This window comes from Suncus etruscus, chromosome 16 (assembly GCF_024139225.1).
Source record: "Suncus etruscus isolate mSunEtr1 chromosome 16, mSunEtr1.pri.cur, whole genome shotgun sequence".
Lineage (NCBI taxonomy): Eukaryota > Metazoa > Chordata > Mammalia > Eulipotyphla > Soricidae > Suncus > Suncus etruscus.
This window is the reverse complement of record NC_064863.1, coordinates 5,230,460-5,248,629: the sequence shown is the minus strand read 5'-3', so window position 1 is coordinate 5,248,629 and position 18,170 is coordinate 5,230,460. Positions and strand designations below refer to the sequence as shown.

Here is an 18,170-nt window from a genome sequence, read left to right as displayed (position 1 = left end):
TACCCAGTGACTATAGCAGCGGAAGGAACAAATCTCATCCCCAAACTTGCAGCAGAAGTGAAAAATGATTAAAGTCCAAGGTATATCATATGTCAGCATTCCTCTAAGCTATGTGCTTCACAAGTGCCGACTATTCCTGTCATTGATTCAGCTTGCTGCGGTGTTGAGTGATTGTCCCAGAATGAGAATATACAGCCTTTGGCTCTCTGCTTAGATTTCATATTTTCACGGGTCATCTCTGACAAAGTAAAGTTCTCCTCTCCTGGTAAAAACTTTGAACCTTGCATGACAGTATCTTGCCTCATCTTTTGCATTTTCTTATACTCTAGCTCAGAGCCCAAGAGCCAGACAACCAAGTTTACTACCACTTAATTGAGGCAAATAGTAACCTTGTTCTCCCTCTTTTCTCAGGTCATTTGCAAAGAAGTCTTTGTGACCAAACAAAATGGTGACATTTCTATTTAAGGTAGACCATTAGGCAGCTGATGACAGCCCTAAAGTTAGATCTGCACATCACGGGTACCAAGGGTTGCATGAGCAGGAAGCACAGAGGACAAAATGCAGTCCAGCAGATTTCATGGTTCATTTTTAAGTACAGACATTATTGCAGAGGGAAATCCATAACCATTTATTGCTTTCAAAAAGAATGCTTCCTAGCCACTCGTCCTGAACATCAGGTTCTATTTGGGTCAACAAGAGTTAGAGTTACCTGCTAAATATTTGCAAGAATTTGGGAGAAAGAATTAATTATCTCCTTAGATAAGAACTAGTAATCTGAGGCTCTATCCAAGAGCATCGCTTAAATTTAAAAAAAGAAAAAAAAACACAAGTGAGCTTTGGAGATTTGAGACATTCCAGATTATGTCACAAGGATGGATGACAATTATGAATGTACAGTTTAAATATCAGTCATTTTGATCTTTTGCTTCCTTAGAGTATGAGCTCTGGGGAATAGTAATATCTCATATCCCTGCAAATCCTTCATAACTTGTATAATGAGTAGAAAAGCACAAATATTTGCTGATGTAATGAAATAATATTGTGTTTATGTGCTGAAGTTTCAAAATAAGGATCTTACTATGTTTCTTATTGTGTTTCTGGATGCCAAAACAACACTATTTGGAATTATCTAAAGGAATCACTGATGTGTGAGTTGTTCCCACATTGTCCCTAAGAGACCTAAAAACGTATTTAATCTCTTATGATCAAACTAAAGGTCCTAAACAGCATGGGTAGGTGAAGCAGTCAAATGCCCATGACCTTCTATTTATTTTGTTTGCAGCAGCATCATTTCTAGGGGGGTTGTTGCTGCTGTTATCTTGATTTCTGTTTGCTTCTATACCTGCTCTTTCTGACTGTGTTTGAATGTGTCAAATATTATAGATGGTTCTCAGACTGGTTTCTTACCTCTCACCAGTGCCAAATGGAAACTTCAGGATCCTAAGAGAGGAAGTTGATAGACTTTATTGTTCTTTTCTTTAACTTCTTTTCTCATGTGGTTTTAGAACACACCTTTTGTTTTAGACCTTTACCTCTAATTCACTAACAGCACTGCTTCTGAGTTGTCTTTTCCTCAACTTTTCTCTCTAACACAACAATACAAGAAGTTTTTTCAGAGATTTTTTTTCTTTCTCTTTTTTAACCAGATCTTTTCTGCATGCTGAATTTATTTTGTTCTGTAGCTTTGGAGCCATGCCTCTATTACATTTGTATCACCAGCTTAAACTTCTATAATTGTTTATTCAGTATCCACACTTGCATGATGTTCATAGGCATTTCATATTTACTCTGTCTGACACCTGCTGCCTGCTCAACTCCCCTATGTCATGTTATAGAACTATGCTCCTAAGTGTTCTGTATCTCAGTATTGAAGCAAAGAAGACTCCAAGCGGTTCTCAGACAAAATAATTAGAAATCTTAAAGTCTCTGCCAGAGCAATGGTAGGGTCTTCCCTTATAGAGGATTGCTTTCAGGTGATGTAGTACACAACCATGACTGTTTTGTAGATAGCATCTCTGGTTCAGGGGTAAATGGACAATGCCCATTCTTCTGAGGCCTGAGCCATGTCTTTACGACAATGTTCAGGATGTAAGGTCCCACTACATTACAAAATTTGTGTGTTCCCATCTCTATTAGATAAGAACGTGTCTGTATATAATTTCCCATTTTAATGTACCTAAGCAAAGGAAGAACAATGCCACATGGCATGGTTGGTGCCTATGGGGATGCTAGAACAAGTCCAACAATCCCCTTGACTTGGTTCTAACATAAACTTTAAATGGAGGGACACCTCTACAGAAATTCTTACTAACAAATAACAAAGAGAAGGACAGAGAAAACAAATATATAGAGAGGAAATTTTGAAATAGTTGGGTGGGGTGTTAAATTCAGTGAAAGTTTTGATCTGTGATAGACCTGTATGGTATTGAAGGCAAAATAAGTAAATGGGGGGAAATAATGGTTGGGACTTAGGCAGTAAAGGACTAGAAATGAGCTTTGTAGGGCAGTGTCAAGGTCACAATACATATACTGTACGTGCATTATAATGTACAACAATCTGGGAACTTGAGGGACAAAGTAAAAACAAAAAGAAATCTTAAAGTCATTTGTTTCTCGTCATCCCATCCATCCCCAAAATAACAATTTTGACCACTGATGCCTTCAAAACCCATCCAAAATAGGACAAGCTTCCATCCTCTTTAACACCACCAGGTTCATGTCATTATTTTTCCTCACTATTATTGCTATGACCTCCAAAGTTACTCCCCTCTCAAATCTCTTCTTTACAAGGTAGCTGGCCATTTAAAACCTAATTGAAATCATTTCATCTTTCACTCCTCACACCTGCCCAAGAGAAACTTTCTGTCTTACTCAGAAAGATGCAAGAATTCTTTTTTTTTTTTTTTTTTGGTTTTTGGGTCACACCCGGTGGTGCTCAGGGGTTACTCCTGGCTGTCTGCTCAGAAATAGCTCCTGGCAGGCACGGGGGACCATATGGGACACCGGGATTTGAACCAACCACCTTTGCTCCTGGATCTGCTGCTTGCAAGGCAAACGCCGCTGTGCTATCTCTCCGGACCCTTTTTTTTTTTTTGGTTTTTGGGCCACATCCGTTTGACTCTCAGGGGTTACTCCTGGCTATGTGCTCAGAAATCGCCCCTGGCTTGGGGGGACCATATGGGACGCTGGGGGATCGAACCGCGGTCGGTCCGTTCCTTGGCGCGCTTGTAAGGCAGACACCTTACCTCTAGCGCCACCTTCCCGGCCCCGATGCAAGAATTCTTAATGTGCCCATCAAAGTTTGAAGAATAAGGCCATTCCCTCTGGTTTCTCTTCAGTCACTCTTTGGTTTGCTTAATCTAGAATATACTGACTTCCTGGGAGCTTAGAATTTTTTGAAGTATCAGCAGATCCCAAGCCCTTCTGGCTATCTGTTTTGGTTTCTCAGAAATCACAGAGAGTGGTGAGTGCAGTTAGAGAGATAACGAGTGGTGAGTGCAGTTAGAGAGATAACTACACTGACAACTATCATGACAATGGTACTAAGTGAGTGAAATAGAATGCCTGTTTTGAATCTAGACAGGGGGTGGAGGAGAAAGAAGAACGGGGGCATTGGTAGTGGGAATGTTGCACTGGTGAAAGGGGTGTTCATTTTTTACAACTGAAATGTAATTACAAACGTGTTTGTAATCATACTGCTTAAATATAGGTATTATTTAAAAAAAGAAAAAGAAACTTCTCCTTGATACTTGAAGGCCTTCCCTCTCTCACTTCTAGTAAGGAGACAATGAACAGACAACTGATTACCGAAAAACAGAATAAATTTCCTTTCACCAAAGATATATGCTTCATATGCTTCTTGCTATCTCTCTCCTTATTTCTAAATGGATACCACTGTAAAAGCGCACTATTGTGTCTCCTCTCCTGAAGAATAGTTCTGGGTACATGCTAGGCACTCGTAGGCATTGAAGGTTGGTCATTTTATTTCCTATTAAACACAGTTCCCATAAAACTTATAAAGCTTACGACACACTTTTATTCTATTAGTAAAGTATCTGAATAATTGATTACTTAGTCTCAAAATGACATTGTTTGCTTACGGTGGGAACTAGCAAGAGAGGAGCCTGCCATCTCTGGAGGGAATTTCAGCTCCATTTCCTTTATAAATGTCTCCCTTTGCCAAGTAGGCAGAACTTTCAGGTTGGTTATATAATAGACTCAGTCTTGCCCTCTTCTACATACACACAGACATATGCACCACACTTTCTTACTTTAGTCCCTTTGTAACTTTTAGGGAACAGATTAAAGGGAAAGTCTTTCCCAAAACTGATGGTAACAAACAGGCACAATGGTTTCCATGTACAATTCATAAACTCTCAGGCTTGTGATTCTATCTGCCAAGAATATATTGAGCTTTGATATGACTATGAACTGATGGGTACTTTGTTAAAATTTTTCTATTTTTACAGGATAGAAAGATCATGAAGCAGTGTTGCCAAGAAAATTTCAGTCCCCACAGTAAAAGTTGTCATAAAATTGTTGTAGCATTGTGATTCTGCCATCCAATAAGAATAAGAGCAAGTGAAATGCACATGATCATTAATTTCATTATTCTTTGGCACATTAGCCTGTATGAACAAGCAATGGGGAAAAGCAAAGGTACTTCAGAATAACACAATGCTTATTTTATTATTTTTTCTTCTTTGTTTTAAGCATCCAGCAGTGCAGAGGTTCTGTACTTCTTACTCTGTGGTCAGGGGCCACTCCTATTGGCATTTGGGAAACTGTATGTGATGCTGGGATCAAACCTGAGTCAGTTATATCCAAGAAAAAGGCCTTACCTGTTATTCTATCTTTCTGCCCCCTCAATTTCTACCATAATAGGTAGCACAGGATGAAAACAAGGTGATGGCAGGAAAGGTAAGGCCTCAGGATGTAATATTGTTGTCAACTTAATTCTAATAAAGACGATATGAGACCTGGTGTTGGCTTAATAATAGAGTATCTATTTTGTGTTGGTCCCTCACGTTACTGAGTGCAACCTCCCGACACGCTGCTACTGTGATCCCTGGTGTCACAAATGCAAATTCGGGTTCACTTCAGTTAAATATGGGAGCATTACAATCGTGACTGTGTGTCACAGCCAGTAGTATAACCCAATGTACCCAAGAGTGTTAGCATCGTATAGAAGAATGATCCTGTAAGCTTCACAACTAAGTATGCAATGCAACCAAAAGTGCAACCTCAGTGAGCAAACAACCAAGTGTGAGATCTTCTATCCAACCTTGAATATAGCAATACAAAACTAAAGGGGAAAATGGGAAAGAAGTCATGATTGACATGTCAGCCTCCTATGTCTATATCATGATATATCGATAGTTCATGCTAAATCTATGCTGTTTCCATCTACATATACTCTTAAATATTTTGAGTCCAGAAAAACACAAAAGTAGGGCTGGAGAATTATACTACTGGGTGACAGCTCTTGCTTAGGACAACAAAGACCCTTTTTGATCCTCAGCACTAGAGATGGTTCCCTGAGTACTGCTGGAAAGATCCCTGAGCCAGGGAGTAAGTCCCAACCACCACTGCTGTTAGCCTCAAAATAGCACAAATACAAAAGCAAAAAATTTTTTTTGATTCTACTGTAACACCGCTGAGAGGTTATGACAATTATGTAACGATGCCTATATTTTTATGCTATTAGGCCTGCTTTTTATTTTGCAGGGCTCTGTATTAATTCTTATTTTTAAGTCAATTTCTTTTGCTTTTATCATTGGCTTCAGAATAATTGACTTTTGAATGGAAGCATAAACCCCAGTCTGGAAAATCCAATTCTTGATAGCCTGCTTGCTTTTAGTCCAATTTTCTAATTCTATCTATTCTCAAGGAAGAGGGCCATTTGCTTTAAGTTTGGGGGAACAAGTTAAGTATTAACATTCTTTCTACTTACACAAGGCAGTGTCTCAGAAAGGGTACTTTCTGTAATTTTCCTCTGGATTTCAAAAAAGTAGCAAACCAAACAATCATCAAATCTGTGTGTATGTGAAAATGCACTTCTTTTTACTGAGAAAAATAAAGCAATTTCTGTACAAAATCTAATAACTAGAAAGCTCTGTACTTTTTTCAGATAGGTTTCCTGATAATGTTACTAGGGTATAATGAAATTTATGGGATGACATTTTGATAGGTCATCAAAAGTCAGTTAATGGCAAAAGAAGTGTTTTCATAGCATAACAATAAATAGTGTTTTATGAACAATACAGCACTACTACCCAAAAAAACTGAAACATTACTTATAGGTATATTTATAACTTAGTAATTTGTTCAACCAGGAGATAGTCTGTGTATCTATTGTTGTGATTAGTCTCCATCTTTTGGCCAGGACGCCAGGGTGAATAACACATATGAGAGGCAATACCAGGGATATATATATCAGTGGCCAAGCTCTAAGTAAGGCTCAGGGCTTAATTCTTGTAGCAGTGGGGGAAAAAAACCTCAAAACCAAAAACAAAACATCAACCAAGGCATATGTCTTTCTGAAATTCCCCTTCCAAATAAATGGCCACTTTGTGGTCTATTGTACATTGACCCAAATGGCTTTGTAGTTGTAATGATTTGAAGATGCCAGAAGAATCTAAGTAAGATTGAGACAAGAATGCAGGCATCTTTGAACTACTCTCTCCTGAAAACTTTTCTTTTCAAGCTAAGCACCCATGCTGGTCTAGCAAAGAAGTTATCCTTCTATAATGTAACTCCTGGGTCTTACCCAAATCCCCTCTTATCAGAATTTTTCTGCCTAGAAAGCAAGGATTGCAACTTTCTCATCTCTGTCTTGCTCATCTTGTGGCCTCTAATACCAACTACATGGAAAACATACTAGGAGTGTCTGGTAAATGAAGATAGTAACAGGACAAAAATATATTGAAATGATAGGTCAAATGTAAATAAAAATACACAAATCAAGAGCCAAAGACCCTTTCTAATACTATAGACAAAAATAAAACTAAAATGGATTGAAGACTTGAAATCAGACATGAACCTATAGATCATATTGAAGAAAACTGGTAGAATAGTTCAGAATCTAGAGGTACTGACAATTTTCTATATACCACTTAATCACATAACCCTCAAAACAAAAAGTTAAAAAATCAAACTACAACAACCAAAATTTAAAATGTGCTCATCAAGATGGTGGGCTGGAAAGAAGAAAGAAGACTGAGAACATTGGTTGAGGGAATTAGACACAGTTATGGGATAAGTGTTGGAATATTGCATGCTTTCACTTCAACTATGAATAACTTTGTAATAGAAACCATTATGCTGAGTGAAATAAGTCAGAGGGGGAGAGAGACACAGAATAGTCTCACTCATCTGTAGGAGTTAAGGAAAATAAAATACATTATTGTAATAATACACAGACAATAGAGATGAAGGCTGGAAGGACCATCCCACGATATGAAGCTTAACAAAGACTGGTGAGTTTAGTTAGAGAAATAACTACAGTGACAACTATCATGACAATGGTAATGAGAGAAAGAAGTAGAATGCTTGTCTTGAATACAGGCAGGGTGGGGGGGGAAGAGGGAGCTGGGGGACTTTGTTGTGGGAAGGTTGCACTAGTGAAGGGGGATGTTCTTTTGTAATTGAAACCCAATTACAAACATATTTGTAATCATGACAAATAAAGATATTTTTTAAAAAATAAGATAAATGAGACTACATAAAACTAAGAATTGTGCTACAAAATAAATGATGACTAGTGAGATAGCACAATGGGTAGGGCACTTGGCTCGCATGTGGCATATCAGGGTTCACTCCCCACATCTGATCCCCTGAGCACTACCAAGTGTAATTCCTGAAATCAGAGCTGGGAATAACCCCTGATCATTGCTGGGTATTTCCACCCAAACAAAACTAAAAACATGACCAATATAAAGACACATTACAGACTGGAAGAAAATATTTGCCTATTAGCTAGATATAAAAATCACAAGACAAATAAAGCACATAAAACAACCAATACTATAAAATGGGGGAGAATTAGACAGAAACTTCTTCAAAGAAGAAAAAAGATGACTAAAAGATACATGAAAAATCTCTTTGCGTCTTTTATCAGAAAAATGTACATCAAAATGACAGCATGATATCACCTTATACCAGTGAGACATGTACATATCACAAAGAACAAAAACAACCAGTATTGATGTGGATAGGGGGACCCTCATTCACTGCTGAAAATGTTGACTAGTTCAACCCTGTTTTGAAACAACATGAATAACTAAAAATACAAACGAAAAAAAAAAACCCAAAAAGCAAAACAAAACAGAAACCTGCAGTTGAGATTCCATATGACCCAGCAATTTCAGGATCCAAAAATCCTTATTAAAAAACATTTTTTTCACTCTTGTTTGTTCATTGCAGCACTATTTAAAAAATAGCCCCAAATTGGAAATAATCAAATTTTTCAAGAACAGGTGAATATAAAGAAACTATGGTACATAGCTATATGAAAAGATGAAATTATGTAATTTTCTGTAATGTGGATGGTTCTGGAGAGTATCATGTTGAATAAAATTAGTCAGAGGGAAAGCGACAGAGTTAGCATGATCTTCCTTGCACTTGGAATATAAAGAAACATAAGAAGGGAAAAACAAATGCCAGTTGGCAACTGAGAACTGGTTTATAGTAGGAAGATTAGGATGGCAAGGAAATGGGAGGAAGTGACAATTGGTGCAGGGAAGCAGACATTGGTGGAGATATAGTACTGGGATGTTTTATGCATGGAACCCTACCATTAACAGCACTATAGATCACACTGCCTAGATGAAATTAGATTAAAAAGTAGAGTAGGGTATTTGCCTTGTACATGGTCAATCCAGATTCAATTGCAGGCATCAAAGTGCCCCCAAGCACCAAAAAAAGTAAGTCCTGAGTAGAGTCAGGAGTAACTTCTGACCACCACCAGGTATGCCTCCTCTCCCCAGAAAAAGTAGAGAGTTGAGTGTGGCATGCTGCTCCTAAACTTGAGAATTTCAATTTAACATAGTTAATCCTAATGCAAGCAGTGTGTACTCAGAAATAAGAAAAGGTGTGCTCTAGAAACCCAAACAAGGCCATGTCTCCTGACACCACTTTAAATATGTAAGATTTCATCAGTTCTGCATTTAGCTATACATATGGCCAATCTGTGGATGAGAAAGCTCAGCTGTTAAGCAATTTCTGTGAGTCAGGTGTTCTTTCCCCCCATTATTTGGTCATTAAATATTCATTGCTGAATTTACCCCCACTGGTTCTTCATATTCTACAAATATGAAAACACAAAGCCAGGATATGATGATTTAAATCTCTTCTGTGAGAAACCCAAACCCAAGTTCCTTCCATTACACTAAGATATTTTGAAGAAAGTGACTCAGTAACTTGTCTGATTAAGACCATTCCAACTTAAAGATGCTTGTTTTTCAACTTTCCACCTTAAATTTAATTGAAAGGAGAACGACAAAAATTTAAAAATATATATGCAGTCCTATGCTTACCATAATTCTTTGGAAACAACCCAAATGTGTATGGGAAGATGAATATATAAGCTGTGGTGCATATACAGAATAGAATATTATGCAGCATTAAGAGAGGATAAAATCATGCCGTTCAGTGCAAGATACATGTAATTAGAGGTGTCACATTATGCAAATTATATTAGAGGGATAAGGAAAAATACCAGGCAATCTCACTTATCCATGTAATGCAGATGGGAAATAATGGCAAAAAAATGAGACATTTTTGGCCTTGTAGTTCAAAGCATATTTGCAGGAATAACAGGAGAGATGAAAGGATTTAGGATTAAATCAAAGGTGAAACAGGGACAAAGGTCAGCATAACTGACACTTTGGTGGTCGGAGGTATATAACATTACATACAAATTCCACATAAATTAACACTACTGTAACCTTTATTCCCTAAATTAGAACGAAACATTCAACTATTCAAATATCCGAAGGGGACACTTTATCTTTCTAAAATATTAATAATCATGTCAAATTTTTTAAGTCCAGTTAACTGGGACCATTCTCTCTGCCTCCTCCATTCATCATCATGCTGCTAAAAAGACAACCATTCTCCTAAAAAAAACTTTTTCTTAGTCAAACAAAAATTGAATAAAGACTCGATAAAATTAAAGGCATCTGAGATGTAGTTATTCAATTTATTGAAGCCCAAGTATTCCTTGGTTAGAGACTAGAATGTAGTCTCTTTTTCTCAGATTCAAAAAAAAAATTCATCTTGCTTTTTTTGTAAGATAGAAATGCCTGGTTTCTGAATCTGTACTTTCAATAATATCAATCAGTCATAATGGGGGACTTTTCCCTCTTTCTGGGTTTACAATGATCCCAGGAGACTGATCCAGTTTGATTAATTTGAATCCAAGCAGCCAATCTTTAGCCCATCAAGATTGCTGCTAAGATATTCATCTTTCAGCATCTGCTGGCAGTATCCATTCTTTCCCTACTCTTAGAAAGACCATTGTTTTGGTTCTTCAGGTCTAGTGCTCAGATGCCCAACATATTTACCTCACTCCTGACCTTCTTTTCGCTAGAGCTGTAGACATCTACTTTGTACAATATCTCCATCAAATCATATCCTCTCAGCCTAGCGAACAAGGCTTCCAAGTTTGGAGGCAGTCTTAAAACCTAACCAAACCTCCAAGGCCCTTCCCCTTTTAGGAACACCCAATTTACATCTCCAAGAAACACTGGGAATAAAACTATTGTCCATATCAAGACAAAAGTAACTCCCAGATATTCAGAGTTCAAAATTTTGCTTGTCCTGGCAAGAAAGGAAAGGAAGATGGAACTCGTTTTCAAGGCATATATTTTTTTCTGAGTTTTTCTCATGTTGCTAATATACAGAAGAGAAATATTCACAACTAACTTGGTCTGCAGTGAAGTGGTGGGGTTAAGTCCAGATGAGCATGAGTATCTCTTGCAGCATTTTACAAATATTTATATGGATGCACTGGTCCTAATCTAGCCTAAATAATGGGGATCTCTGTCAGGGGAAGAGTTCTGGGTGCACCCATATTATATATCTTCACGTTAATTCTCCTTGCTCACTGAGCATCAGTCCTTTCTAACACTCAGGCTGAAATTGGAGCTGGAAAGTCAAGGGAAGCCAGTGGACGGAATGGAATTATAGGAAAAGTAGGTTTTAGTTGTAATAAAATCGAGTGTGGAGGAGACTAGAAAGCAGATTATCATTTTCTTTTAATAAAGGGTATACAAGCTAGTGACTTATTGACTCAAAATGGGTGTGTGACTTATAGACTTATTAATTCATTTTTCTAGAACAGCAATTTTCAACAGAGGGCCATGTGACCCTCAGAATATTCAAATAGGGACATTAGTGAACATCACTTAATGGGAAGGTACTGCATAGAAATAAAAGTTCAATGAAGAAGAACAGGGGGAGGGCATAGAAAGGAAACATGTGAGGAAGGAGGGCATGCTTTTCTTTTTAACGAAAAAGGGTGATAAACACTTTTCTAAAACATAGACCCATTTTTTTCTAGACTTTTGAAAAATCTCATGGGATGCTTAAAATATAGGAAAATAATTTGCCTTCTCAAAGTGAAAAACTAGGAAAAATTAATAACTGAATTTCTTATTTAGAATCAGTCTATTGAAATTAATTAATAGACTAAGACATTTAATGTAAAAAGTTAACCTAGGGCCCGGAGAGATAGCACAGCGGCATTTGCCTTGCAAGCAGCCGATCCAGGACCAAAGGTGGTTGGTTCGAATCCCGGTGTCCCATAGGGTCCCCCGTGCCTGCCAGGAGCTATTTCTGAGCAGACAGCCAGGAGTAACCCTGAGCACCGCCGGGTGTGACCCAAAAACTAAAAAAAAAAAAAAAAAAAAAAAAAAGTTAACCTAGCCCCAGCAAGTACTTAGTGAATATTCTCAGTACTTGCTAGAATCTGTACCGCAGTGCTTGATTCTTCCTTTCTTTTCCCAACCTCTTCCATGACAAGAGTAAATGACTTGCTGGTAACTTTAAAAGAGAGAAAATAAAACCATTTTGAATGAATAATACCCTGTATATTCTCTAAGGAAACTGCAGAGCTTTATAGCCAGGAATAACTGAGGTCTCAAATAGCTAAGGGAACTGTTCATAGTTGCACAGTGGCACATTTTGGAAGAGAATCAAGGTCTTTGATCTCTCTCATCTATCTACAGAGACATTTTTCTTTCTCACTGGCAGGAGTTAGAATATGTTCCAAAGGTAAAACACACCTTACATTTTATTTATAAGTATATGTGTGCGTGTTTCATATATGTTTGGAGGCCACAGCCAGCAGTGCTGTGATTTGATTCTCTGGAATCAAACCTAGGTATTTTGCATTCTAAGCATCTCTCTCCAGCTAGCTCATAAGCTAAGCTATCCAGACAGCCACTTGGTATTATTTTTCCTATCTAGCAACAGAAAAAGAAATTTGAATCTTTTCAAAATGTCTATGTCTAGCTGGAACCACTCAGTGTTAAATTATTTGTATCACTTAGAAATTAATATATTCTAACAACAAATTAATTCAAAGACAAGCAGAAGAAAGTAAATAATAAAAACCAGAGCAGAAATCAATGATATAGAAAACAAGAAAGTAATATCAAAGAACAATAAAGCCAGAAGGGCTTTCTTGTTTGTTTGTTTTTGGGCCACACCCAGAGGTGCTTAGGGGTTACTCCTGGCTCTGCGCTCAGAGATAGCTCCTGGCTTGAGAGACCATATGACATGCCAGAGGATCAAACCGCGGTCCATCTTAGGTTAGTGCCATGCAAGGCAGACGCCTTACCACATGCGCCACCACTATGGTCCTCAGAAGATGTTTCTTTGAAAGAATAAGATATAAAAATTTTGCATGGGACTAGTGTGATAGTACAGTGGGTTGGGTAGTTGCCTTGCACGAGGCTGACCTGGGTTTTATCTCCAATATCCAATATGGTTCCCTGAGCATCATCAAGAGTAATTACTGACAGCAGATCTAGGAATAGCTCCTGAGCATTACTGGGTGTGGCCCCAGAACTTAAAAAGAAAAGGGAAAACTTCTGACTAGACTCACATGGAATGACAAAATGATCTAAAACTCACTCAAAATGGGGAGTGGAGGTCATGTTTGAAAAGAACTAGCTCCATAGACTTACTATTTTCTCAAACAAGATGTAAACCAAGTCATGAAAGATACACTGGCCAACACAGCAGAAAATTGGCCATCTCAGGAGGAGATGACGGGCCAAACCTCACTCTGCCAAAGTCACACCTGCTGCCTCCTTGACCCAGAACTACCATTTTCTCGATGTTACACCTGCTGCCTCCATCAGCCAGAATCACCATTTTCCTGATGGCCCTACCTCATCATTCCTCATGATGTCCTTTGGAGAAACCAAGCTAACCAAACTTCAGATATGCTGGTCCTTGGACTGAGAGTAACCATACTTTTTGGAGTGAGTGTGGACACCATCCTCACTCCTACTCCCTGTATCTTTCTTTTTCCAGGAATTCTGGAAGCTGTAACCATGCCCACAAATGCAGTCACCATGTTTGAACCAGGACATTTCCATATACTGACTCTTTTCTCAAATGAGATATAAAGCAAGTCTTGAAAGATCATTAGTACACTGGCCCATCCAACAAGCTGGCCATCTTGGGAGAAAAGGGCACTGAATATACATTCCTAAATTCATAGTATCAGTACCAGTGTTTTGAATTTTAGGAAAACTTTATTTGTTTGATGTTTTCATCTCTATATAAACACACATTTAACAGAATGGACAGCTAACACCAAGAGACTACTAAATCTGTCATCATATTAATGGCTTCATTGGAGATATAATAATTTTCACAACTGTGCTACTGTACTTTCTCTTCTTTCTTTCTAAAATTTTTCTTCTTTTCCTTTCTATTTTTCAATAACTTTGCTTTCATCTATCTGTTCAGTGATATAAACTATGTGATGCATTTTCTTTAAATAAGGTAAAAAATGGGAAGTGAAAATAAATACAGAATAGCAAAACTAACGAAAATGGCACATAACAAAAATACTGGGAACAATCTGTGTAAGTGGGAGTATAGTGAAAGAAAAACTCTTATCCATTGATAGTGGGAATATTTCCTGTTACAAACTTTATGGAAAACAGTGTGGAGATACATCTTAGTAAACTAAGAATTTAGCTGCTATATGACCCAACAATTCCACTTCTGGGTATCTAAATCCAGGACACAAAACATTCAAAAGATATACAGACACTATTATGCATTGCAGCACTTAGTACAATAGCTAAGATATGTAACTGAAATAGATGTCTAAAAATAGATAAGTAGGGGCTGGAGAGATAGCATGGAGGTAAAGCGTTTGCCTTTCATGCAAGAGGTCATCGGTTCGAATCCCAGCGTCCCATATGGTCCCCTGTGCCTGCCAGGAGCAATTTCTGAGCATGGAGCCAGGAGTAACCCCTGAGCACTGCCGGGTGTGACCCAAAAACCACAAAAAAAAAAAAAAAATAGATAAGTAGATCATGAAAGTATGGTACATATACACAATAAATACTATGCAGCTGTAAGAAAAGGTGAAATCATGCAATTCACCGCAACATAGATAAAATTATTAGATATAAAGCTAAGTTAAGATAGAAGGACAAATATAGGATAATCTCACTTATATGTGATGTATAAAATAAATGAATGAGGGAATGCAATGTTTGAAAGGGAGATGCCTTTGATCACACTTGACCTCAGAGTAGACAGAGGATAAAAGTAGAGATGAGAGAAATCTTCATTTTCCCCCCTTTCTCTGCACAGTGGGGAGAAGAGATAGACAGGAAGCACTGGGGAGTAGAGATCAAGGGTATCTGAGTATCAGTGATGTAAAGGAGTGGCACAGCTAAATACCCAAACCACAGAATCAACAACACTGGAAGCAAAAGATTCAAACTTCAGCAACCAAACAAAAATGTACCTGACTAGGTGCCAGGCTAGGGGTGTGGTACAGGTTGGGAGGAAATCCAGGAATCTTGGTGAAAGGAAGTAACACTGGTGCTGGGTTTGGTGCTAGAATAGAGTACTGGCTAAATACCAACTCTAAACAACTTTATAAGTCATGGTGCTTTAATAAAATGGCAAGAGAAAATATAGTCCAAACAGACTTTTTAAATTATAGTTTGTCTATGAGCAGCTTTCTAAATGTAAAATACAAGCAGCATACTGGTTTCAAGTTTTAAATATATTTTAAATATTAACCATTTTAAGGCAAATATTTATGCTGCAGATACTGAACATTTTTTCTTATAATTTTAGGCAACAAATATTTCAGTTTATAACTAACCATTGATATTGACTCCTCTTATGTAAAGTAGATCAATAATACTAAAAGATCCCTATTTTAGCTCACATCGTATCTAGTTGTCTTCCAAAAGTCTGATTCAAATTTAACCAACTAAGACCATACCGAATATATTACATTACCATCACTACAGTCAAACGTAGTGTTAATCTGTGCCAGAAAAAAATTTTGAGAAAAAGTTCTCTGCCTTATTCTTCTTCCATTGTCACTATCAGGTTTCACCTTTGAAAATATATCTCCAATCCAGATAAGGAAGAAAAAGTCTACATGGACTTTTAGAATGTCAAAGCCAAAGCACCTCAGGAGTCATAAAATGCAAGCCTTGTATGAGTTCACACAAATAAATATAAGCATTGAAGTTCAATCCTTACTTTTTATTAGGGAAAATTATACTCCAAAATACCAATGGAGAACACAAAACCAATGGGAAGGTGCAATGCTATTTTGCACATTCACTTTTAGAAATGCCTCTGCCACAGCTTGTCTTCTCTCCTAACAACAACCAGTATCTATGTACCCATTAATTCTCTCAGCATTCTATAAGATCAATTCTGCCTGTACTAGAATGATTAAATTTGGTGAATTCCAAGAAGGAAATGTATTACTAATTTGTAAGTATGGAAAGGGCTGATATATGAAAAATGGTAAGCATTTGTTTTTTGTTGATGTCAGAAAGACAGTATGGCTCTATAAATACAGGAAGCAAAATTATATGTGAGAGGATTTATTGAAAATGAGTATTAAACAAAACTGTAAGTTATTAAGATTTGAGAATAGGGATTTACGAACAAAAATCTTTTCTGGGATTTTTAAATATTTGCAACTGGAATTCTGTAGAACCACACGATGGAAGCAACCATTAAAAACAGATTGTTTTTGGTCAATTTACCGCCTTTATAGAGTCTTGATGTTGGTGCACTAAAAGATGAGCTTCACGAATGCATAAACTGTGCTTAATTTCCCTTCTACTTGGTGTAGCATGGCATTATGTACAAATAAATAGGCAATGAAGTATTTTGCTATTCTATGTAACAAGGCAGATTGTTATGCTTGCTTTTTCTTAAAAATTTCAGATCCACCATTCAGGATCAGAACTCCCTGCGACAATATGACAAAGCCTCATCCATTTGCTCATTGATGTGAGGTATCATCTCTGCTACTACAGCCAATTGCTTTCACTTTAGGTTGCCAACCACCAATTTGTCATATCTGAGAGACTTTGTCTGACCTTGTCTTTCTTAACTGCTGTGTTTGCATGCCTCACCACTTTACTGGGAACAGTCTTCTTCCAGGGCTATTCTTCCAGTGGTCTTGCATCTTTCCCTCATCCTTCAGCCCCTTCAGCCCTATGAATTGGTTAATCTGCAAGTTATGTATTAAAGCTTCCTCTATGCTTAAGCTACTCCATCCAAATTTCTTGGTTTTTTGTTTTGTTTTGTTTTGGTTTTTGGGTCACACCTGGCAGTGCTCAGGAGTTACTCCTGGCTCTATGCTCAGAAATCACTCCTGGGAGGCTCAGGGGACCATATGGGATGCCGGGACTCAAACCACTGAGCTTCTGCATGCAAGGCAAATGCCTTACCCCATGCTATCTCTCCGGCCCCCATCCACATTTCTTTAAGAACTGCAGCTCCACTTTATCTGAGGTCCTCACTCCAATTAAAATGAAAGCTGGTTATCTTCGCCATTTGGATGTCCATAATACATGGCAAGGCAATTCATCCCAAGTTTCCTGCATTATCTTTCCTTTTTCAGATTGGTTCTTTCTGCACTGCTTTCTATATCTAGGATGGGTATCATTATTCACCCACATGCCCCTGGCAGAAACCTGAAAGTTACCCATTCATTGTTATTCCCTCATACATATCTAATGGGAATTCCCCCTCCTTTCTCCCTCTCTTTTGTTCTCCATGCTAGTGGTCTATTTAGGGTCCTGTCATGGGATTACTACAACTTCCATACTCCTTTGGCCTTTCTAGCTCATTGTTTCCAACATTCCGTGCTCCTGCCATCCCTAGTAAGATGTAAGCAGATCCTTTTGGCATGTAAAGCTCTTCATTGGTTTCTCAGATGTTTTAGGTTTTGTGGACAAAGTCTAACTTTTAAAGTAATATCTTTATCATGACTAAAAACACGATTGTAGTTGGTTTCAGTCATAAAAAGACCACCACCTTTCACCAGTACAACATTCTCACCAGCAATGCCTTCTATCTCCCTCCTCCCTTACCTTTAAATTCCATATATTCTTCAAGAGATGGTTCTTGACTCTTCTTTCATCTCTAATATTGGCCCCTTGCTACCAAATGCGAGGTTCAACTCTTTGAAGTTGCTTGTAGAGAGCCAGGCTTTCTCTCACTTCTGAACTTGTGCACAATTCATTTCGTTGGACTAGAATGCCTGCCTCTACAAAACTCCTTTTCTCTTTTTCTAAGACTAATTTGGGAAGGTCTGCTGTTTAGTCACCATACTGCTCACTACATGCCTCTAACATTTCACCTAATACTGACCGCTGTTTGATTTTCTCACCTTTGTTCACTGACTGTACGATCCTTAAATGTAAGGAGTAGGTCCTATTTATCTGTGTTCCCAGAACAAGATCTCACACAGAGGAAGGGCCTAGTGACTGCTAAGTGAATGGCGATTGAACTTAGCTGACTTAGGGTCTTACGTTTAAACTCAAGATGTCACACAAAGACAGTTTTAGTTTAACTTCAGTTTTTATTTGCTAAGTCAGGTCAATTGGTGTGAAGTGGACACACACACACACACACACACACACACA

The 18,170-nt window shown here is 37.9% G+C and overlaps 1 protein-coding gene across 1 annotated transcript in view; it reads right to left on the bottom strand.

Moving 5' to 3' along the window:
* RYR3 (ryanodine receptor 3) overlaps positions 1–13,383 on the bottom strand; it is a 473,873-nt gene extending 460,490 nt beyond the window's left edge. Inside the window, exon 1 of the mRNA XM_049790221.1 lies at positions 13,294–13,383. Within this exon, the coding sequence (XP_049646178.1) occupies positions 13,294–13,383 (90 nt within the window). The remainder of the gene's footprint in view (positions 1–13,293) is intronic.
* Positions 13,384–18,170: the final 4,787 nt, after the last annotated feature.